Source organism: Cajanus cajan, chromosome 4 (genome assembly GCF_000230855.2).
Source record: "Cajanus cajan strain Asha chromosome 4, NIPB_CcT2T_4, whole genome shotgun sequence".
Lineage (NCBI taxonomy): Eukaryota > Viridiplantae > Streptophyta > Magnoliopsida > Fabales > Fabaceae > Cajanus > Cajanus cajan.
Genome location: NC_138520.1, coordinates 66492509 through 66517262, shown reverse-complemented (window position 1 = coordinate 66517262; position 24754 = coordinate 66492509). Strand labels below are relative to the sequence as shown.

Sequence of the window (24754 nt, the reverse complement as noted above, 5' to 3'; positions counted from 1 at the left end):
AACGTGATGCGTCAAAACGTGATTTTTCACGTTTGACTGGAAGGAGAAAATAATAGTTTTTCCTTAAATTGCTACTTGGACGTGGAGAGAGACAAAGAAATTGAGTTTCAAAATTGAAACCAAACACACACGTTATAGCTGATAGCTTCCATGTAAACGTGATAAATCACGTTAAGAATCTGAACAAACACACGCTACATCTGTTGTATTAACACGAACAGTTAAAAAAATTGTGAAATCACGTTGCCCGGTTCTCAGTTTGTTGTCCCCGACGAAGCAAAAAAATATATATTCTAGTAGTTAGAGTAGCTAGGCTGTGACCTGACTTCTACAGCAATTTATTTTTGTGGGGTGACATTTTATTTATGAGTTCAATTACTCATTTAAGTTCATATAGAAGTACAAATCTTACTTTTGAATCTCTACACTTAAATTTCATTCGTTTTGGTTACTCATTTACTTTTTTATATTATAATCTTCTTCATCAATTGACATGTAACTTTGTTATATCTAAGTTCTCCGGCACTAACACACAAAAAATGTTAAAATGCTATAAATTTGAAAATGAAGATGTGTTACTTGGCAATTTTTGGCAGAAACATTATGTGATATAAAAAATGAATTAACCGCAACATTCTATGTTTCTAAACAATACAATATCATTAAAATGATGTAACGAACTTTTATCGCAACAAGGAATGACAATATAAATTGTTACTTGTAGGCCACCTCGTTTTAATCAAGAAATGCACCAAGATTTCTCAATTTAAAGTCAAACAAAATTAGTTTATGTAAAATAATATAAAAGAATCAAATCCCAGAAAGAAGGGGAAAAAAAGTGTTGATGAGAAAAAAGAAGAAAATAGAGAAGAGAGATGATAAGAAGGAGGAAGAAGAAAGAAGAGAATGTTAATAAAGACCCAACCATAAAACATAAAATAAAAAATTGCTCCTAAAAATACTAAATGAGTAATTTTTAAGTGTAAGATTAAAAGATAAATATTGTACAATATAAGGATCAAAATATAAAAATAGTGTAATAAAGACTAAAATTAAAGTGCAACATATGTTAGTACCACGTCATTTGTTAACTTTTTTTTAACAACCAAAAGTAAATTGAAAATGTTTGTATATGGACTAGATAAGCTAAATGAGTAATTAAACCTTTATTTATTGTTTTCCTTAAATTTATTCTAGTAAGTTTCATGATTTGGGCATCAAAAGTAATTGATACCTAATGTAATTATTTCTACCTCTCACTAACTGCGTATCTTTTTCAAACACAGATCTCAAAAATCCTTTGACAAAACTTCGAGAGAGAAAAAAAAAAAAAAAAAAAAAAAGTTGTCACCTTTGTGTTGTAAAAAAATTCCTAAACTTACTGTAGCTTGCTTCTTGTTTTAAGATTACAATTGTGGCTAGTTATTTCAAATGGTTGATCGATTGAACTTGGCGTAAATTTCATCTTCACTTTTGGAGCTTTTCTACGGGCTTCTGTCAGTAAACTAGTTTTTGATAGTGTAAAAATCTGCTGTCCTTGCTTTCCTTCCCGCAGAGAGTTACAGCCCTCTCAGTTGTTTCATAAATCACAAAATTTATCTCAAATTCACGTTGGTCTCTTCCAACTCTGCTCAAGATCACAATTTATCAAACCATGAATGCTAACAGCTGTTGGCAGGTTTTAATAAGCCAAGATAATGAGATATGTTGCAAACATATGAGATCTTAACTGATTTGATCACGTTACATTTAGCATAGCAGATTATGCGCTGATTTGTTCAACTCAATCACAGGCTATCTAGTCATTTAAGTAGGAGCCAATTTTAGGAAATCTGTTAGAGATTCTTGCTACTGTAATTACGCTGTAATTTTGCTGTAATTAGGTTACTCTTATGCGTATATATATGTATGCAAACTCTTTCAAGAGGCAGGGATTATTCCTGCGGCTGCCAAGCTTATTATGGTATCAGAGCCAAATATCTGGTACGCAGAAAAATAAACACATTATGGCAGAAATACGAGAGGAAACTAAGGAGCAAGGGAAACCTCTTCGCTCCACATATGACCTCAATTCAAATGACGGCCCTGGGAATATTATCACCCAAGTGCAACTTCGTGGTGAGAACTACGATGAGTGGGCTCGAGCCATGCGGGCCTCCCTACGTGCTAGACGCAAGTGGGGATTTATTGATGGTGCTATCAAACAGCCAAAGGAAGGAACAATAGAAATGGAGGATTGGTGGACAGTCCAGTCCACGTTGGTGTCATGGATTTTGAACACCATAGAGCCCAATTTGCGCTCCACAATCTCTTATATGGAGAATGCACGAGATCTATGGGAAGACATTAGAGAAAGGTTCTCCATCACCAATTGACCGCGGATACACCAGCTGAAGTCAGAGTTGGCTGATGGCAAGCAAGGAGGATCGACAGTAGTTGCATACTATGGTAGATTGAAGGCACTGTGGGATGAATTGGCAAACCATGAGCAAATACCCAGATGCGGATGTAGAGGCTGCACTTGTGATGTTGCGTCTAAGTTAGAAAGGCGCAGAGAAGAAGAGAAGGTGCATCAGTTTCTCATGGGCTTAGATGATGCCACGTATGGTACTGTCCGCTCCAACCTGTTGGCTTGCGATCCTTTGCCCTCGTTGAACAGGGTGTATTCGGCAATGGTGCAAGAAGAACGCGTTAGAACAATCACTAGAATGAAGGACAAAAGAACTGAAGTTGTGGGTCTCACAGCACAAGTTAAAGGAAAAGGTCGTGCAAATGCAAAAGATAAGTCACAAATCTGCACTTATTGTAACAAACAAGGACATGACACAGAAAGTTGTTTCCAGTTGATAGGATATCCTGGTGGGGAGACAAACCAAAAAATGAAGGGAAAGCCATAGGAAGAGGGAAGTCACAGCCACGTGTGGGTGGAGGACGCGGGAAAGGAATAACCTTGCGAGCAAATGCAGCACAAGCAGGTATGAGTGGCATAGGTTCTGCACCCATCAAAGATGCTGACAAAGCTGGTCTTGCTGGATTAACTGCTGATCAATGGCAAAAGCTGGTGGACTTGCTGAATAAAACTGATAGTGATGAAAAGATGACAGGTAAATATAGCCTAGCCTCATGGATCATTGATACCGGGGCCTCAAATCATATGACAGGGAATCTTAAGGAAATGAGTGAAGTACACAATATTACAGCATGCCCAGTAGGATTGCCAAATGGAGAGCAAACAAATGCCACTAAGGAAGGAACGGTCATCCTGGAAGGGGGGCTAAAGCTTAAAAATGTGCTTTATGTGTCCAAGCTGCGTTGCAGTTTGATATCAGTATCACAATTGCTAGATGATTCAAATTATGTTGTCCAGTTTACTAATAAATTGTGTGTGATGCAGGACCGCATTTCAAAGACGCTGATTGGAGCGGGTAAACGAATAGATGGGCTATATTACTTTCGGGGAGTACATATGGTGCAGGCCTTCAAAACTGATGGCGTGAATCATGTGGATTTATGGCACAAGCGGCTGGGACATCCGTCATTCAAGATTTCTAAGTTAATTCCGGAACTCAGTGAGAATAAGTGCAAAGATTTGTTAAACAAAAATTGTGATATTTGTTTTCGAGCAAAGCAGTCAAGAGATATGTTTCCTTTGAGTGAACATAAAGCAAACAATATTTTCGACTTAATCCATTGTGATTTATGGGGTCCGTATAAAAGTCCATCTTCTTGTGGTGCCTTCTATTTTATGACAATTGTAGATGATTACTCCCGTAGTGTGTGGATTTATTTGCTGGCTGATAAAAGGGAAGTGTTTCAAATGCTCCTAAATTTTTTTTCTTTAATCAAGACACAATTTGATAAACATATAAAAATATTTAGGAGTGACAATGGAACTGAATTCACATGTATGAAAAATTATTTTTTTGAACATGGAATAATTTTTCAAACATCCTGTGTTGGCTCACCTCAACAGAATGGGAGAGTTGAACGAAAATATCGACATATCCTAAACGTTGCTCGTGCTCTTCGATTTCAAGCAAACCTTCCAATAAATTTTTAGGGTGAATGTGTGCTCACAGCTGGATATTTGATTAACCGCACACCATCTGCAGTTCTTAATGGGAAATCTCCTTATGAGTTGCTCTATGGGGAACCTCCTTTACTACAGCATTTGCTAATTTTTGGTTGCCTTTGTTATGCTCATAATCAAAGAAACAAAGGGGACAAATTTGCTAGTCGAAGTAGAAGGTGTGTTTTTGTTGGATACCCTTACGGTAAAAAGGGGTGGAAATTGTTTGATTTAGAGACACAAGATTATTTTGTTTCTAGGGATGTTATATTTGCTGAACATGAATACCCATTTGGTCAAATGAGTAGGCCCCTGCAGGAAGAACCAACACCCTGCAACAGCAATGAGACAAATGTTCCAGCTGGAGTAGATGAGGTTGACACAATAAACCCTCGAGAGCTTTCTACTACAATCGACAGGGGGGGTTCAAATACTGACTCTGAAGTACATGTTGAAACTCCATAGCCCACTACAACGAAAAGCACAACAATAACCAGTGCTGATCAAGACGCAGAACCGATGGGACGTGGTTACCGAAATAAACAGCCATCTTCGCGTCTACGTGATTATGTCACTAACACTGTTCAAAGTTTAAGTTCATCTGTTTGTTTGCCTGCACAGTCTTCATCTTCAGGTGCCCTTTATTCCATTACAAACTATGTAAACTGTGATAATTTTTCTTTGGCACATCGTGCCTACCTTGCAGCTCTAGAACAGGATAAGAAACCCATGACCTATGGTGAAGCTGTGCAAAATCAACGTTGGCGAGAGGCTATAGACACTGAAGTGCGTGCTCTGGAAACCAATCAAACATGGACAATCATGCCTTTGCCTGCAGAAAAAAAGGCTCTTGGGAGCAAGTGGGTTTACAAAATTAAGCGGAAAGTCGATGGCACAGTGGAAAGGTTCAAAGCACGGTTGGTTGTTCTCGGCAATCATCAGGTGGAAGGGATTGATTATTCCGAGACTTTTGCTCCGGTAGCCAAAATGGTGACAGTGAGAGTAGTGTTAGTTGTAGCTGCATCAAAGAACTGGGAGCTGCATCAAATGGATGTTCACAATGCCTTCTTACATGGAGATTTACAAGAAGAGGTCTTTATGAAACTGCCACCGGGTTTCACTGTCTCTCAGCCTGGGATGGTTTGTAAGCTGAACAAATCCCTATACGGACTCAAGCAAGCTCCTAGATGTTGGTTTGCCAAGCTGTGTCATGCACTGAAGACTTATGGTTTCACTCAATCCTTATCTGATTACTCATTGTTTGTTTTGCATAGAGATGTTATTCACATTGTGGTCCTGATTTATGTGGACGACCTTATTGTTGCTGGAAATGACCATGCTGCTATTGGTCAATTCAAAACATATTTGTATTCCTGTTTTCATATGAAAGACTTGGGGCCACTCAAATACTTCCTTGGGGTCGAGGTGGCCAGATCTGTTACAGGGATTTTCTTGTGCCAAAGAAAATATGCCTTGGAAATTATCAATGAAGCTGGTCTCTTAGGCGCCAAACCAGCTCCTACACCTTTGGAGCAAAATCATCATTTAGCTCTTACTACGGGGCAGCCTCTTTCAAATCCTGAGCAATATCGACGTCTTGTTGGTCGCCTCATCTATCTTTGTTTCACTAGACCTGAGTTATCATATTGTGTTCACATTTTGTCCCAATTTATGCAAAATCCACAACAAGACCATTGGAATGCTACACTTCGGGTGGTTCGTTATTTGAAAGGGAACCCAGGCCAAGGCATAGTGTTACGTAAGGATAGTGACTTGACTCTTTATGGGTGGTGTGACTCTGACTGGGCTACTTGTCCCTTGACCCGGAGATCCCTCACAGGATGGTTTGTGTTGTTGGGTAACTCACCCATTTCTTGGAAGACCAAGAAACAACACACAGTCTCCCGCTCCTCTGCTGAAGCTGAATACCGCTCTATGGCCACCACAACCTGTGAACTCAAATGGGTGAAAAGCTTGCTGCACTGTCTTGGACTTTCCCATTCCCAACCTATCATGTTGTACTGTGATAGCCAAGCTGCCCTACACATTGCGAAGAATCCTGTCTTCCATGAATGTACTAAACATATCGAGGTAGACTGTCACTTTGTCCGTAATGCAATTCTGAATGGGATCATTCGACCTTCTTACGTTTCTACACATGTCCAACTAGCCGATATATTCACTAAAGCTCTTGGTCGGTCTCATTTTCACTCTTTGTTGAGCAAGTTGGGTATTCAAAACCTCCATACTCCAACTTGAGGGGGGGTAATGAGATATGTTGCAAACATATGAGATCCTAACTGATTTGATCACGTTACATTTAGCATAGCAGATTATGCGCTGATTTGTTCAACTCAATCACAGGCTATCTAGTCATTTAAGTAGGAGCCAATTTTAGGAAATCTGTTAGAGATTCTTGCTACTGTAATTACGCTGTAATTTTGCTGTAATTAGGTTACTCTTATGCGTATATATATGTATGCAAACTCTTTCAAGAGGCAGGGATTAATCCTGCGGCTGCCAAGCTTATTACAAGATTCACGTTTTTATGGTAAAATCCAAAGTTTTACCATTGGTCTTAGTTAAATGCTCCTCATTGTTAAAACTTCAAATCCCTTGTATGTTGCTTTAGACCCTCCTCTGAACCAAACCACATTTTTTAAGTTACTGTTTTAAATTACAAACTGAACCCCATTTGCTTCTACCCCTACTTGCTGCATGTCAGGTCCCTCATAAATTGTTGACATGGTTGAATCTTCAGAATGGATGTTCTTCCTCACTTTGCCATGTAACTTGTCAAGAATCCTCCATGTCACAGAATCAGGTGACAGCCCATTCTTTTTCATCTCTCTAACAATTTGGTAAGCTTCTATTTTCAAACCAAGATTGCATGCACAGTTGATCAGAATATTATAACTAAATATATTTGGAGAGCCCCCAGAATCCACCAATTCATACAAGAAATGACAAGCCTCACTAAATTTGCCAGAGCGACAGAGCCCTTTCAGAATTGCTGCATAAACAAAATTATCATGAACCCCAGAAGGCCAAATAACACCGTGCCAAAAACTCTTTGCCTCTTCTATTTGGTCAGATTCATAGAGACATTCTACAACAACTGTATAAGTGATACAATCTGCGGTAATGCCATCACTTATCATGTCATTGAAAACCCTCAATGCATCATGCGGTCTCTTCAGTTTGAATAAACCTCGGAGAAGAGCATTATATGTCACAACACTAGGTCTTAAACCATTTTCTGGCATCACCTTATGAAATAAATCAAGGGCTTCATTGACTCTTTCAGCATCCAACAGACCAGAAATCACGGTAGTGAAGGTCACAACATCAGGAGCAGCAAATTTACCCACCATCATGTCATGCAACACCTTTGAAGCTTCATCAATCCTACCCATCTTGCAAAAACCGTTGATCACCGTGTTGAGGGTGATCACGTCAGCCGGACACTGGCTCTCTAACATAAACACAAGCACATTCAAAAGCTCGGTCGGATTGTTCATAAGACAAAGAGCTCTCAAGTAAATGTTGTAAATCCTAGTCTTGTCAACACCTTCCTTCCGCAGCATGAGTTTCAAAACTTCCCTCGCCTTGTCCACATCCAACACTTGACAAAGAGCCTCCAATAGCACCTTATAAGTATGCTCAGATAGCATGAACCCAAATTCAGCTCCTTCCTCTAACAACTGATAAGCCCTCATACAATCACCATCCTTGCTAAGCCCATGAATTATATGATTATACGACACCTCACTCGGAACAAACCCTCTTTTCCTCATTACATAAATAATCCTAGCTGCCCCATTATACCTCCCAACTCTGCAGAGCGAATCCACCATCAGGCCATAAGCAACCTCCTCAGGAAAACCACTCCCAAACGGCAACTCCTCGGCAATCCTAAACACTTCATTGAAAAACCCTCCCCTACACAAAGAATCAACCAAATTCGCAAAAGCCGCAGTCTTCACACACTCGTCCACTTCCACACTCATCCTCTCCCAAACCTTACACATCAACTCCCTCCCGCCTTCCAAATCCCTCTCCAGAAGAACCCCGCGAGTCAAGACACTGTAAGTCACCGAATTCGGCGCCACACCACTCTCAAGCATTTCGTCGAACACCTTACGTGCATCTCTCATTGCACCAACCAGACAGTACCCACTAATCAAAGTGGTGAAAGAAACAACATTTGGGCAATGCCCACGATTCTTCATGTCGAAAAAGAGCCTGTGAGCGTGGCGGGGGCTATGGGCACGGCAAAACTGGTCCATCAAGTGGTTGTAGTTGAGCAAAGAAGGAACGAAACCGGGCTTGGAAGCGATGAGAGATTGAAGGAGGCGCCACGTGGCTTGAGGGGTTTGAGAAGCGAGGAGGCGAGCGAGGAGGACGTTGCAGGTGCGCTCGTCGGGGAGGGAGGCGGAGGCGAGGGAGAGGGAGAAGCGGTGGTGGGCTTCGGAGAAACGGCGAGCGTCGCAGAGGGAGTGGACGACGGTGGCGATGCTGTGTTGTTGTGAGTATGCATTTTGGTTATGCGAGAGGATGGTAGTGGTGGAGAAGTGAAGAGAGAGTTTGGGTTTGTGGAGAATTGGCGCCAAGCTTCTGCGCATAGTCGCGACAGTGTGAGTCAATGACAATCATCGGGCGTAAATGGGTTGGGGGATCAAGATTGAATGACCTAGATTGGATTTGTAATCTTTTTTTTTTTTGAGTTATACAACTTAATCCGATTATAATTTAGTCGGATTATTGGATTCTGTACTTAATAAATATATTTTATAAAATAAAATAAATAAATAATAATTTAAAAAATACTTTATTGAAATTTTTATACATATTTAAATTACAAACAAAATTATAATAATTATAAATGAGAAATTATAATAATAAATATTATGTTACTACTATAACAAATTTTAAAGACTTAAATATGTTTTTAATTCTTTAAATTTAAGATAAATTTATTTTGAGTTTTTCAAATTCAAAATTATTATTTTTAATTTCTATAATTTTAATATATTTTAATTTTTTAAATTTATAATAAATTTATTTTTGATCCTTCAAATTTAAAATTATTATTTTTAGTTTTATAATTTTTGAAAATCTTGTATTAGTTCCTCAAAACACTAATAATATATCTAAAAATGACATATTGAGACAATTATGCATCATCAGTTAAGTTTAATGTAATATTTTCACTTATTAAGAAATTTTTATGTGAAAGTATTTAACAAATTTTCTAACAAAATTTGAGTATAAGAATCAAAACAAGACTTTTTGAAATTACAAGGACTAAAAGACTAGTTTTAAATTTGAGAAATTTAAAACATATTTAAATTAATTATAAATCACATAAGAAGTGAAATTAAATTGTTCTTCATGTTTTTTATCTTCTTTAATTACAATAATTTCTTAATATAAGTTCATTTAAAATATATTATATATTTTATTATATATAATATTTTTAATTTAATTTAATACTTTGTTAAAGTTGAATTGATTTAAATTTACCAGATAATAACCTGTTATCCAACTTAATTATAATTTATTACTAAAAAATAACTCAACTCAATCAATAAAAATATAATTGACTTGATTTAGATAATTCTTATTAGCGATTTAGATGAATAGTGATGGATATATATCTATATATTGAAGAGAGAAAAAATTTGACAATACTAAGTGTTAGAATTAAATCAGTTTCAAATTAAAAAAAAAATGTAAAGTATATACTTGGAAACACGTCTAAACATATCTAACAGCGTGTTTCTTTTCACGTTGAGAAGTTATAAATAATTATTGAATTCAATTACAAAACTCATAAATTAAGTTGAACAGAAAAAGTGTGTTAACGATAACACACATTAAATATTACGTTTGACCAAGATGTGAAAGTTACAACAAGTAACTTTAGTTTAAACATAAAAATCACATTCAAAATGTGTGACTTAACACTTAATAATATACGGTTACATTAAATATTTTGTAGTTGTATACCAACTCGAGTGGGAGTATGTCTGATGAATAATACGTATGGTATAGATAAAAAATAAGAATGGGGCAATAGTTAAAATTTTATGCCTAATTGGATCTAGATTATCCGTTTGTGATTAAAGCTAAATATATAACTTTTCTTTCACTTTTTTCTTAATTTCTAATTGTACTTTTCACATCATTTTGTGACCATGTTGGTGAGAGAAAAGTAGAAAATAATATTACTTAAAACGTGGAAACAATTCTACTTGAATCAAGAATAACCATTATCAATTAAATAATAAGTATTTTGAAATAAAAAAGACTCAAACCAAAAAAAAAAATAATTAAAGACCAAAATTGACGAAGAATTCTTTCTCTCCTAAATATGGCATTCCTAATAATGTGTTTGGATGGAAAATTTAAATAAAATAATTCATTTATTTGAAAAATTTTAAATTTTTTTGAAGTGAAAAAAACTTCCTTCTAATAATACATTGTATTAGAATGAAAATAAATTTCTTTTTCATGATGAGCACTTATGTGTTAGGGTATAAGCAGGTTGAAATTGACAAGTAAATTCAATCAACCAAACTCAACTATATTTTAGTGGATTGAATAGTTCATTGAGGTGTGGTGGGTTTTTTTTAACAAAACATTTTTTTTAAAAAATATCTTTATATCAAATATTTATTAAATATTTTATTTTGAGGCTTTCAATTAAAAAATAAGTATTTTGAAATAATATGGATTGAAAAGACAATTTAAAATAATAAGCTAATATATTTTAATGAAATTAAGAGTTTGAGCTTTTTATTTTGGTGAGCTCAATTCTCTTTCTTATAAATCATTACATTTTGAGACTATATGTTTCTTAATACTCTAATTTATGTTTTGTTTCTTTGCAAACTCTTGTGCTAACAACATAGGTGTTAAAGTGAGTCATCTCATGTGAGTTGGGTTGCTTCATAAATTGAAACTTTAAATTAGTCAATAAACTCAATTTAATTTTTGGTGAGTCAAGAAAACTTTAACTTAACTCAATCCATCACTGATTGGTGTTAGGTGGGTCAACTCATCAATTTTTTTAAAACAAAAATGTTAAAAATAAATAAAATAAATATTTTCCTTTTTTTTCTATTGAAAAGAGATACATTTTTTTTTTCTATCAAGTCATTTATGAATTCAAATGCAAATATGAAATAAAATATTATTCAAATGATATTTTTATTTTAAATTATTGAGATATAACACTATCTTTTTAACTGTTGGTGAGTTAAACAGGTCAACTCAATTCAAACATGTTTGACTTTCTATAATATTATCCCGAGACTCTATTCAAATGTCTAAGGAGTAGGATGAAACTATAAGGTATTGCCTTTGGTTCTTTTTATAAGAAACAAGTGATAATATATTTTACTTTGTAATTTATTTCTTATAAAAATGATCGAAGAAAGTATTAGTCTGTGAACAAAATAAAGGTTGTATCTTTATAGTGAAAGATAAAGATAGTGAAATGGACTGGTTTTAGAGATGTTGAAACCATAGAAATCTTCGTGGGAAGGTTCATTTGAAAACGAATGAGTACTAAGTCAAGTAATGTAAATACAAAAAGTGGGTTATGATTGTTCTTTGCATGGGAAGTTATAGTCAAGTATGCTAAAGAGCTAACTATAGAGGTAGTCTTGTAGGTAAGGCGTTGAGTGGTGAAGGTCTTAATTGATAGGATAGTGCCCTACTACCAGTAGTAATATAAGTAGGTATAAGTAACTTGCAATCTCGAATTGATTCAAACCAATCTAATGAATTTGGATCAATTTTTGTGTGTGTTTAAATTAGACTCAATCCAACCCAATCAAAACTTGACATTGTATGGGTCGGATAACAAATTTTGTGTTTTTAAACTCGTGACCCAATCCAACTCAGTCATATAATAATAAGGCTAAAAACCTATTTTGGTCCCGTATAATAATTGTTTGTTTCAATATAGTCTCACTTTTATTTTTGGTCCCAATTTAGTCCCTAATAAATTAATTGGTTGCAATGTCGAACTTCCGTCCAAATTATTTAAACGGAGTTAATTGTTGGCCATGTGGATGTCATGTAGATGCATAGGTGGATGCCACGTAGATGCCACGTGGATGCCAAATTTCTTGAATACACCTGGAACCAGAACGACCCGTTCTAAGTGCACTCTTGGTGTATTAATTTTGCATCTGAAACAGGTCGTTCCAGATGCAAAATTAACACACCACGAGTACAACATAACGGTCCGTTCTGAAACCAGAAAGGGACGTTCTGGTTTCATAACGAGTTGTTCTAGTTTCAGAACGGCCCGTTCCAGAACGCTAACTTTCACAATTAAATTTAAAAAAAAAATTTATATGATTTACTTATTTTGAATTAATTTAATGAAATATCATATGATTTTTAAATTTTTTATAAATTTTATAAATTTGATCTATACATGAAAAGCTTTTTAATTTAACAATTAAATTTTTAAAAATTTGATATAGAACATTAATTATTAAGTAGAATAAATCTATCAAGACTTACTCTTGAAATAAGTAAATTTTTTCTTCATTAACAATGAATATAATTTTACCACAAAATAAAAACAATTAAACAATAAAATAAAATATAAAAATATTAATGTATTTAATATATTAGATATAACAAGATAATTAAAATATAATTAATAATATATATATTTTATAAAATTATTAATATTTTATATATAAAAAAAAGAATGAAAAAATTTTAGTGGGGCAAGTGCCCCCACTATGATTAACTTAGATTCGTCCCTGCATGTAGTTGTGTGGTGAAATATTAGTCCTGTGTATCCTCTTCCTTTACTTCAGGTTGTACCTCCTCAAGAACAGGTTGTTGTTGTTGGGGTACATCGTTAATGACTTCAAGAAAAAATATTATGTCATTTCATCCTTTATTGTATAGTGTCAATTTGGTAATAAGTGGTTTACTCCAGTTTGACTAACAATGAAATAAAATCTGCTACCATTGTCTTTAATGATATACTGCATTGTCCTTAATGATACACTGTATAGCCCAACTATTTAGCAATTGAAGTTATCAATTTCCATTGACAATATTACCAAATCCAGTGTTTGAAATACTTTGTACCTTGGGACTTTTTCCTTCCACGATTCACAACCGTTAACTATAATCATTAACCGTTTGTATTGGGCTTTTTGGAACCAGAACGGCCCATTCTGAAACCAGAACGGCCCGTTCAGGTTTCAGAACGGGCCGTTCTAGTTCCAGGTGTTTTTATGAAATTTGGCATCCACGTGGCATCCACCTATGCATCTACGTGGCATCCACGTGGCCAACAGTTAACTCCGTTTAAATAATTTAGACAAAAGTCTGACATTGCAACCAATTAATTTATTAGGGACCAAATTGAGACCAAAAATAAAAGTGGGACTAAATTGAAACAAATAATTATTATAAGGGACTAAAATAGGTCTTTAGCCTAATAATAATAATAATAATAATAATAATAATAAGTTAATGTGATCACTTACTCAAAATAATACTTTCTATCAGTTTTGTTCAGTAATGAGTTTTGTATTTTTAGTTTGATAACATTGTAAAAATACAATAAATTTACTTTAAATTTTATTTTATATTAAAGTTGGTTGTTTGAGATGACAATAATGTAATAAATCAACAAATTTATTTTAGAGTTTAGTTTATATCATTTGTTTTATCGATTGATAATTTTGCATTTACAACAAAATATCAAATGATTTACATCTATTATGACATATTTAAATTTTTCTAAAAAGTAAATAAATTTAATTATGTCGACTCAATTGACCCAATCCAATTCAACCTATTCGTGATCAGGTTAGATTGGATTTAACAAATAAATATGCAAACTCGATCAAATCCAACCCATTAAATTTTAATTGAATTGTATAACAGATCAATCTAAATCAGAATTTTAATTGAATTGTATAACCAATTCGCTTACACTCTAAGGTGTCGTGTCAGGATATTCACCTAACAAGCTTGACTATCTCGACAACTACATAGGCCTCCCAAGATTAGTGTAAGAGTATACTTCTATGAGGACTATGGATGTCCTGAGATTAAATTCTTTTGGATCCTTTGTATGGTGAGGATTGTACAATGTGATGTTTGAGAAAGGTATATGTATTTCTCTTATAATAGTGGATTTGAGCCTAACTCGATCTTACAAAACTGACTTACAAGATGAGAGTTATTTTTCACTTATATGCTAAGTAATTGTCTAATCTCTAGTCGATGTGAGACTCGAGTTTTTAACAATACACTCATCACGTCCAACACTATTGAGTTTGGTACGTGAATAAATGGTGGGTGACCCTTTTTAATGATTATAAGATAATAGTTATTTTTCACTTATATAATATTTAATTATATAATCTTTAATTGATGTGGAACTTGAATTTTTTTCAATAATTTCCAATCACTTCCTTAATTCCATAGAAAACCGTTACTCATAATAGGGTGATGAATTCATAAGAGTCAATGGTATATAACCTAGACAAATTCTCTAGGTTCCCTTGTCTTTCCCTCCCCCAAACCAAACAAACCCTAAATATATTCAATTAATGATAATTACTAATTGTACTAAACTTGGAAATACACGCACATGTATGTATGGTTTTTTGTTTATTCAATTAATATTTTCTAAAAAAAACTTCTTTCAAAACAACTATTTTAATTTAATAATTTATACATAAATAAATAAAAATAACGTTACCTTTTCTAAAATCAAAAGGCCGAACACGTTATATAGAATATAATATATTAAAAGGAAAATCTCATTTTTGTGAGTATTTTCCGCGGTGAATATTTTATACGATTACTTTAATAATAATAATAAATAAATAAAAGTCATATTTGTTCTTTTGTTTTAAGAAAGGTGAAAAGTTGGCAAGGATATATGAGTGAGATGAAAATAATAATTATTTATCTACTGTTGTGTTTGGTAAGATAGAGATATAATGTTTTAAATCTTATCCATGTCACGTATTTAAACTTAACTAGCTAGTTAGCTTTATCATGGGAAACTTGTGAACTCATCTTGATGGCAAGAATTAAAAGTTAGATGAATCATAACTACTTTTAATTTGAGACTCACTGATAATGACTTGCGTTAAACAAGCAACCACCACAAACTGCCAACCATTTAGGGTAGTCATGAAAAGATTAACTTTGTTAACCAACACTCAATTTTCACCCAACAACCACAACATCCATGCTTTAATACTTTAGTTAATTAATGCCCTTAGCTTTCAACTATAAATCTGACTGACGGTTAAAATTTCATTTCGTTATAATAATTTTAAAATTAATCATTTATATACTGTCAATATAAAAAAAAATTTTACATAAAAATGTATAGTTGATTAACTCATAATCTTATCTAGCAATAGAGCTTAAAGGGTGTGCAAACCAATTTGACAAAAATCTTTCACAGAATTAAATGAAGCCCTGCATTCATGAACAGTGGACCTTCTGTGGATTTGGTTTTGGAACTGTTAAGATGTGTATTTGGATCGGTGATAAGTTAAATCAATCACTGCAAACACTAGTGCAAAAAAGGGTATTTACGTCACCCAATTTACGTTGCAAACACTAAACACCGACGTTGTAAAAACGCGGTGCCAGTTTCGTAAATAAGTGGAGACTAATTTACGTTTTACGTCGGACCTCCCCCAGTCCGACGTAAATGTGGGAATTAACGTCGGAGTCTCATAGGTCCGACGTAAATTTACGTCGGGCCCCCACTAGTCCGACGTAAATTTACGTCGGGCCCCCTCCAGTCCGACGTAAATTTACGTCGGAGCAACACAATCCGACGTAAAAAATGGCCCTATATTCCCCCGCTTTTCATTTTCCATTCCCGCGCTCACAGTTTACAAGCAACCCCTCTCATTTTCTCTGAATTTCTGAGTCTCCCACTGCGTTTACTGCTACATTCAACGTATCCAAGTCTCTAAGTGTCAGCACGTTGGTCGTTTGAGGTTAGTTTGTTGTCCCCGTAATTTTTTGTTCTTTTTTTGCTATTTGTTCCGCTGGAATGGCTCGTTCTGCAAGGAGAACGGGCCGTTCTTCAAGCAGTACGGGACGTTCTGCAAAGAGAACGACCCGTTCTGCTGGAATTTTTGTTGTTGTAATTTGTTGATCTGGAACGGCCCATTCTAGTTTCAGTACGGGCCGTTCCAGATGCATTAAAGAAGAGACTTTTTTAGGCATTGACCTTTAGTTTACCATCGATTTTTTAGGGTTGTAGTTTAGGTTAGAAAATTTATGGTGGCCGAGTATTTGAGGGTGGCTCAACCATCCATGGTGTCCCTCTACAGCCAGACTGGACACGGGTTGTGGTTGACCAAGTTCAAGATCCTGCTGCTCCAGTGCCTTTGCCCAATACAGAGGTTCAACTAGTGGGGCAGGCAACCGGCACATTCTTAGCTTGGCCAAAACGTTTGGTCATGCCGCTTTCAGCACGGGCAAAGGTAATTATATTATTGCTCTTTTAGATTCTTATAATTCTATTATTGTTTAACTAATTTTGATTATTTTTTTAGGATTTTATCAATCGTGGTAAGGAGGTCATGAGAGAACCTCATGTTCATGATGCCAATATCGCAGAAGCTGAGGATGATCCCATATCTAAGCTTCTAATCAAATTACTACGAATAAAGAAGCATCCAATTCAATTGCAGTGGGACATTAGAGTTTTTGGAGTTGATAGCTCTGATGTTCCACTATACATATCTCTGCCTGATGCATTAGAGATTGTTGGGGGAAACTGCATGTTAAATATATCTGTCATACAGTTGTGGGCCATGTAAGTCATATTTTCTTTTATGAGTCTAAATTTACAATAATTACATTTAACTTATAATAATTATTTGTGTTAGGTACATGGACAAATTGAGTGTGGAGCAAGCACAAGCAGAAGTATATGGATTTATTGAGCCTCAATCCATCCAAAAATCAGGAAACACTCAGGTCCAGATCCAACAATATATGCAAACATGGATGAGTGACTCAAGAAGACATATATACATGGCTCCATACATTGACGGGTTAGTTTTTTAATTGGTTTTTTAATCATGGTAATTTTTTAACTGATTTGTTTGTCATACAATGTAGGTCTCATTGGCATTTAATGGTAATCATTCCTAAGGAATATACCGTGGTGTGGTTTTGTTCACTTCATCGAAAACCAAGCCACGAAATTAAAAGCCAATTACATGGGTAACTAAATTTTTTCATTATGTTTTAAAACTGTAATTATATATATTGGCTAACATTTGTTTTTATTTCAATTAATTAGAATCATGTCTGGAGCTAATATATTAAGTGGAAGAGCCAGAACATCAAAGTCATTGCATTTCATATACCCTAAGGTTAGCAAATTAATTCATACAGTCAATAATATTTAAATTTATTGACTTTGGAATTAATAGTTATTTGTTTCTCATTTTAGTGTAATAAGCAACAAGACTCGTTTGAATGTGGCTATTACATCATGTATTGGATGAAAGCCATAGTTTCTGCGGGTATTATTGATTCTTGGGCGCAGGTAATTCATAACAAAATTTATTTAACTATATTTACCTTTAGAATAATTAACATTGCATATTAATGACACTTAAATTACCCTTTCAGGTCTTTTAAGATCCATCTCTATTGCCCGAAGATGAGATGCTCAAGATAAGAGAACAATGGGCAACTTTTTTTCTAAGTTTAGTTAGTTAGATATTATGTTAATAGTTTGATAGTTAGTTAGTTTAGTTAGTTAGATAGCATTGACAAACATGTTTTATAGCTTTTTTAGGATAATAGGATTTACATTGTCATAATTTATGTTTTTTAAGATTTATATATTATTTTCTTTTTGTCATTCAATTTTGAAATACAATTTGAATTTCTATTATGGACTGCCTGGTTTAGATTTGGTATTCTGGATTATATTTATATGCAGGTGTTGGGTATATCAATTTACAAACGTTTTTAAAAAAAAAACTGCCACAATTTACGTCGGACGTGGCGTTGTCCGACGTAAATTTACGTCGGTCATTAAAATTGTGGCATGATTTTGCCCATTTTTACGTCGGTCTGGAAAAATCCCCGACGTAAATTTACGTCGTCTTTCAGAGGCGACGTAAATTTACGACTCCCGTATAAACGTCAGACCCTTTTTCGACGTAAAAGGGTCAAAATACACGACGTAAAAGACCCTTTGTGTACTAGTGAAAATTACTACAAAAGCAATTATTTACTGCCATCAAATATGAAACATACACTTACACTGTATCAACAACTTATTGATACGAGTACTACTAAATTTGATTTGTTTAAGTAATATCTCAAATTATATATATATATATATATATATATATATATATATATATATGAGAAGGGATCTTTTTACTTTATGAATAAGTTTACCTAAACTTATTCCATTCAATAATTCATGTTCTACATCAAATTTTAACGATCTAACTGTTCAATTTTAAATTTTTTAATATATAGATCGAATTTGTAAATTTTTAAAAAATTTAAAAATCATTTGATACTTCATTTTATTAATTCAAATTGACAGATAATCATAAAATTATTTTATACATTGATTCGAATTAATGAAACGAAGTATCAAATAATTTTTAAATTTTTTAAAAATTTGCAGATTTAATCTGTGCATTAAGAACTTTAAATTAAACGGTTGGATCATTGAAATTTGATATAGAACATGAATTATTGAACAGAATAAGTCTAGGTAGACTTATTCCTGAAGTAAAAGGATCCCTCCTCTCTTTCTATATATATATATATATATATATATATATATAATTGGAAGAAAACATATCAATTAAATTTTTTAACGAAAATTAATTATCAATAAAATTGATAAATATATTATAGTAATGACATAGTTATCATAAAAAAGTCACACAACATAATTTAGAATAATTTAGAATATAGAAAGTTAGAAAATGTTAACTAAATGCCTTTAGCGTTGATTAAGAAATCAAAATTAAAAAAAAAGTTTTATTGAAAAATATATTTGTCCATTCTTCCATATAATTCATTTTAATTTTTAATAATTTTTTTTATACATATTGATTCCTTAATTGGTGTTGTTAAGTCACTAGTTGGCAAAAACCAAAAAGTTAAATCATTTTTAAGGTAAGTTCTCATGTTATAAATGTATTTTTATATAGGTTTAATAGTAATACACTGAAAAGTGTAAAATAATTTTATAAAGTCATCCTGTACCTGCCTGAGGGTACACTCGTAATCTTCAGGGGAATATGAGGACCGAACGAGAGCTTTAGGTGGATTCTTCGGAGGGGGAGGTACCTGCAAAAGATACTCCGATGCTTAAGTCAGTGTGGGCACGATTTTCTAGGGTAATGAATGAACAGTGACATACCTTGTTACGTGTGACCTATTTATAGCATCTGACATGGGCCTGAGCGTGATGGGCCCTCTCAGATATTTACCAAATTAGGTAATACGGTACTAATTGGTCGTTTAGGCTTTAATCATGTACTTACCTTTCTTGATTGTGATTACTTGTTATGACTTGCTTAACCCTTCGGCAAGAGGCCGAGCCGGCTAATCAATACTAGTCGGAACGGCAAATGACCGAACCGTCTAGTCCGTGTACGGCAGCCTGTATACTTCCGGTATGTTCTATGTCGGAACGGTACCTGACCGAGCCGACTCGATGAATGATGATGGTCCATATTTGCATTAACCAGACTGACGTCGGTTCTCGGCCTCATGCCGAGCCGACGTTGATGGTGATGCTTGTTCGTGGCTATGCATGGGTGTCTGACGAAATGGCACGTGTTGGCCCACGTGACCGATACGGTCTCTCCGGTACACAAGCCCCCCAGCCTTTGAGGAACGAAGCGACGCGAAAGGCTAATGAAATAAAAAGAGGATTTTTCAGTCGGTGTCGTGAAGAAGAAGCTAAGGGTTACAACTGATGGTGGGATATGAAGAGTTGTAACCGTTGGGTATTTGATGGCGTATGCGAGAAGTTATGGTGGGATATGAAGAGTTGCGCGCCCTAGACCGTTGGATCTAAATGATCCAACGGTAGGCACGAGGGGGTGTCTCTTCAGTTGCCTATTAAGAACGCCTATAAATAGATGTGTAGGAGGAAGGATTTCCACACGCAAACTTACTAGCTGCTCCGAGCCGAAGATATCTGAGAGCGTTTTGAGTACTCAACAGCAATTGGTCAAGTTCAATCATCAGGTACGTAATGGCTAACCTGGACATTGTTCATGTTGACTCCTCTGGGGACGAAGAGGAATCTAGGTTAAGGACGACGCCGAACCAGGAGGTAGCGTCGGCTTCAGCTTCAAATAGGGACGATTCCACAGAGTCGGCTTCGGGGTCCGGTCGGTCGCAAAGCGGGAATGAGTCGGCATCGGCTGTAGGTTCCGATGAGCAACCTAGTCGGGGTGGAGAATCATCAAGAGTGTTCCCTCCAATATCAACTCCAGGATATTCATGGGTGCACGGTGAGGTTGGTAGTGTATACTCTCGGTATACAAGTAAAAAATCTCTGGTGGATTTTGTATCGGCCGTGAAGTTTTTGGACTTTCCTGAAGATGAGGAGCCTTCTGCCATCTTCTTTCAACCATGCCGAGGCGACGGGGTGTCCAATCCTGATTTTGTTTATTTGAGTCAGGGGACTTCTAAATACCCCTTTTTCTATGTGTATGATTATATGTTCCGGGATTTGAAGATATCTCTCCCATTTGACGATTACTTCATGGGTATACTTCGGCTTTTGAATGTGGCGCCGAGTCAACTTCACCCGAACACCTGGGCCGCTATGCAAGGGTTCAGGCATTTGTGTCTGGGTCTCGGTCTTTCTCCTACTCCACATCTATTTTTGCACTTCTATACTTCTCGGCCGACGAGGAAGGCCAAGTGGCTGTCTTTGATTCGCCACAGTGATTGTCTACTACAACCTTTCACCACCTCCTACAAAAAATTTAAAGTGGGATTTATGAAGGTGATGATTCGGCCGGAACCAGGGAATAAGTATTTCTTTGACGCTGAGGGAAATCCACTATTTCCCTTCTACTAGACCCGGAAGCCGCGCAAGTATGACACGGTTTCCAAGTCACGCATGTCCCCAGAGGAGAGAGGAAGTCTTGATTTTTTAAACAAGTTGCCTCGGCCCTTACCATGCCGTCCTCTTGTCCGATTGTTTGATTCGGCCGATGTGGTCGAAGAATTAATCGGTATGGTATTTTTCCTACTTGTTTGAATTCAAGTGTTATCATTGATTTTGACTAATGATGTGCAGGTATAATGGCGGCTCATGATGATTTGGATATCCGCAACTTGCTTCGGAACCAACTTGCATCGAATACCGCGAATAGGCCTGCGCCCGCCGCGCGCGTGAATCGACCAAATGGTCAAGGTAGCGGGGTCGGACCCGCGTCTCGGCCGAAGAAGACCACTCGGCCCCAACCTGAAAAAAGAAGGCCTGATTCTAGGGCCGAGGAGGAGAGTCGCCGGGCAAAACAGCGCCGAGTGGCCAGCCCCCCTGTTCCCGAAAGCTTGTCGGCACCAAGTTTCTTGGCTGGCAATGTTAACGCTCAGGATTTCCTGAGTCAAGACCTGACCTCCGAGGTAGGCCAGGGGCTGCTGAGCCGAATGAGTTCGGCGCAGAAATGGAGCTTCTTTTGTGAGTTCCAAGTGCGCGCTGTGGCCATGGCACAGAGTATTGTCATGCAGCCGAACGGTGAGGCTGACGAGTTGCGCAAACAGCTAGCTGAGCAGGAGAAGTCTCTTCAAGAGACACTGGCTGCTTTGACCGACGCCCAGACGAATAGTAGCAAGTACCAGGCTGAGATGGATCGCCGAGGAAGAACCGCTGATGACTTGGCCTTAAAGGTACAGCGTCTCGAACTTGCTCTGAAGGGCGAGACTGATAAGGTGACAGCTCTGAGCAAGGAGCTGGATGCTGAAAAGGCTGCCTTTGGTGCTTATCAGGAAAAGGCGCGCGCCAAGGTTCTCAGTCAGCATCAGGCCGGTTTTGCTCAAGCTGCTCGGCAGGCTTGCTATTTCGGCGACTTTCCTCCTGACTTCCACCTGGACATGACAAAAGATTTTTTCCAAGGGAAGTTGGTGGATATGACCTCCATTCCACCTGATCAGGAAGCCGACGAGGAGGCTCCGGCTCGGCCAGCTGGGCCAAACGAAGAGGAGACTCTGAACGAGGAGGCTGCGCCTGAGGATGGTCCAGTTCAGGGGGAGGCAGAAGTAGTGTCTTAAATGTGTTGTTTTTTTTTTTTTTTTTGTATCCTGGGGCCAATAGCGCCCATTGATAATGTCCCCTTCGATTTTAATGAAATTTCTCTGTTCTTTATGTTATAATTGGCGTGATCTTTTGTGGTGATTAACAACTTAACTTGCGTGGGCCGTCTCCTTGGCCGAGAGACATCTCGGGAGGGAAAACTTGAATAATTTAATTAAAGCCACATCCTTGGCCGAGAGACATCTCGGGAGGGAAGACTTGAATAATTTAATTAAAGCCACATCCTTGGCCGAGAGACATCTCGGGAGGGAAGACTTGAATAATTTAATTAAAGCCACATCCTTGGCCGAGAGACATCTCGGGAGGGAAGACTTGAATAATTTAATTAAAGCCACATCCTTGGCCGAGAGACATCTCGGGAGGGAAGACTTGAATAATTTAATTAAAGCCACATCCTTGGCCGAGAGACATCTCGGGAGGGAAGACTTGAATAATTTAATTAAAGCCACATCCTTGGCCGAGAGACATCTCGGGAGGGAAGACTTGAATAATTTAATTAAAGCCACATCCTTGGCCGAGAGACATCTCGGGAGGGAAGACTTGAATAATTTAATTAAAGCATGAGTGATTGAATCGTGTTGTTATTGATAAATGGATGCCTCGTTAAAAACCTTGCCGGCCAAAACCTCTTTTCACTATTTTTTAAGAGGGAAAAAGACCGGTTCAAGGAAAAGAGTGCACCCTTACAACGCTTACAAGTTTGTGAAATAGACAACTAGCTATAGTAAGTCTTCAAGTGCGTAGAGTTCCATGTTCGTGGGAGGACTTTGCCGGATAACTCCTCCAACTTGTATGCCCCGTTATGAAGAGCGTGGCGCACTCGAAACGGGCCGTCCCAATTGGCTGCCAGTTTGCCCTCAGACGGGTTGCGCCTTGCCGAGCCGGTTGCCCTCCATACAAGATCTCCGTCGTGAAATGTTCTTGGTTTGAGGTTAGAATTGAAGCGCCGACTCATGCGTTGCTTGCATGCTTCGGCTACTACCTGCGAATTGTCCCGTACTTCCTCAAGAACATCTAGTTCGGCCCGAAGAGATGTGTCATTGGAGTCCTCTTGAAAATGTTGTCGTCTGAATGATGGCTCCCCTACTTCAACCGGTATCATTGCGTCGGCACCATATGTTAGGCGAAAGGGGGTTTCTTTAGTGGTGGACTGTGGTGTGCATCGGTATGCCCAGAGGACTTCTGGTAATTCATCAGCCCATACTCCTTTTGCTGAGCCGAGTCTTCTTTTCAGTTCGGTAAGGATAACCTTGTTGGCCGCTTCGGCCTGGCCATTCGACTGAGGGTGCTCAACCGATGTGAACCTGTGCCGAATGCCAAGGTTTTCGAGGAATGAGTTGAACCTTTTGTCCGTGAATTGGAGACCGTTATCTGAAATGATGGCATATGGGATGCCGAAACGGGTGATGATGTTCTTCCATACAAACTTTTGGACGTTAGCAGCAGAGATGCAAGCAAGTGGTTCGGCCTCAATCCATTTTGTGAAGTAATCTACTGCCACGAGAAGGAACTTAACTTGTCCTCTCGCCATGGGGAATGGGCCAAGTACGTCAATTCCCCATAACGCAAACGGCCATGGAGAGCTGATACTGTGTAGTTCGGCGGGCGAGGCGTGGATTAGATTCCCATGCCGTTGACACTGTATGCACTTCTTAACAAACTCAGCACAATCTCCTTTTAGAGTTGGCCAATAATATCCGGCTCGTGATACCTTTGCCGCAAGAGTTCGGCCTCCGGAATGGGATCCGCAGATGCCTTCGTGAATTTCCCTCATCACATAGTCGGCCTGGAGATTGTCAATACACTTAAGCAACGGGGTGGAGAATCCGCGCCTGTAGAGTTCGCCGGCTATGATGGAGTACCGAGCTGCTTGGGTTCGCAATTTTCTGGCTTCCACCGAATCAGTTGGCAATTCTCCCTGGAGGATGAAGTTCCGAATAGGAGTCAGCCAGCTTGGAACTTCGACCTCGGCAGCCATGCACTCGACGGCCACACTTGGAGAGGGGATTTCGAGGTGAATTGTTGTTCTTAGCTGTCCTGGCTTTCTGGTGCTGGCGAGCCGAGCTAACTGATCGGCTCGTTCGTTGTTACTTCTTGGGATATGCCGAATTTGAACCTCGGTGAAATCATCTTTGAGTTTTCGGAAGAGGTGATAATACTGCAACAAATTAGCATCTTTGACTTGAAAGTTGTCGTTGACTTGTTCGGCAACTACTTTCGAGTCGGTCCAGCATATGACCTTCTTAACATTCATCTCTGTTGCTAATCTAAGTCCGGCTATTAAAGCTTCATACTCGACCTGGTTATTGGACGCGCGG

At 37.1% G+C, this 24754-nt stretch overlaps 3 protein-coding genes across 3 annotated transcripts; 2 read left to right on the top strand and 1 right to left on the bottom strand.

The window, feature by feature from the left end:
- The first annotated feature begins 1323 nt into the window (after positions 1-1323).
- Positions 1324-6626, top strand: LOC114916093 (retrovirus-related Pol polyprotein from transposon RE2). Its single transcript, XM_029272070.2, has 2 exons — positions 1324-3104; positions 3395-6626. Exon 2 carries the CDS (start codon positions 4589-4591, stop codon positions 6326-6328), a length of 1740 nt encoding a protein of 579 aa, XP_029127903.2. The 5' UTR covers positions 1324-3104; positions 3395-4588; the 3' UTR covers positions 6329-6626.
- On the bottom strand, positions 6531-8767 carry LOC109802207 (Pentatricopeptide repeat (PPR) superfamily protein). Its single transcript, XM_020363459.3, has one exon. It carries the CDS (start codon positions 8692-8694, stop codon positions 6742-6744), a length of 1953 nt encoding a protein of 650 aa, XP_020219048.1. The 5' UTR covers positions 8695-8767; the 3' UTR covers positions 6531-6741.
- Positions 8768-15554: 6787 nt separating this feature from the next.
- LOC145957475 (uncharacterized) lies at positions 15555-17255 on the top strand. Its single transcript, XM_083073738.1, has 4 exons — positions 15555-15674; positions 16375-16587; positions 16660-16922; positions 16996-17255. Exons 1-4 carry the CDS (start codon positions 15555-15557, stop codon positions 17174-17176), a joined length of 777 nt encoding a protein of 258 aa, XP_082929864.1. The 3' UTR covers positions 17177-17255.
- The last annotated feature ends 7499 nt before the right edge of the window (positions 17256-24754 follow it).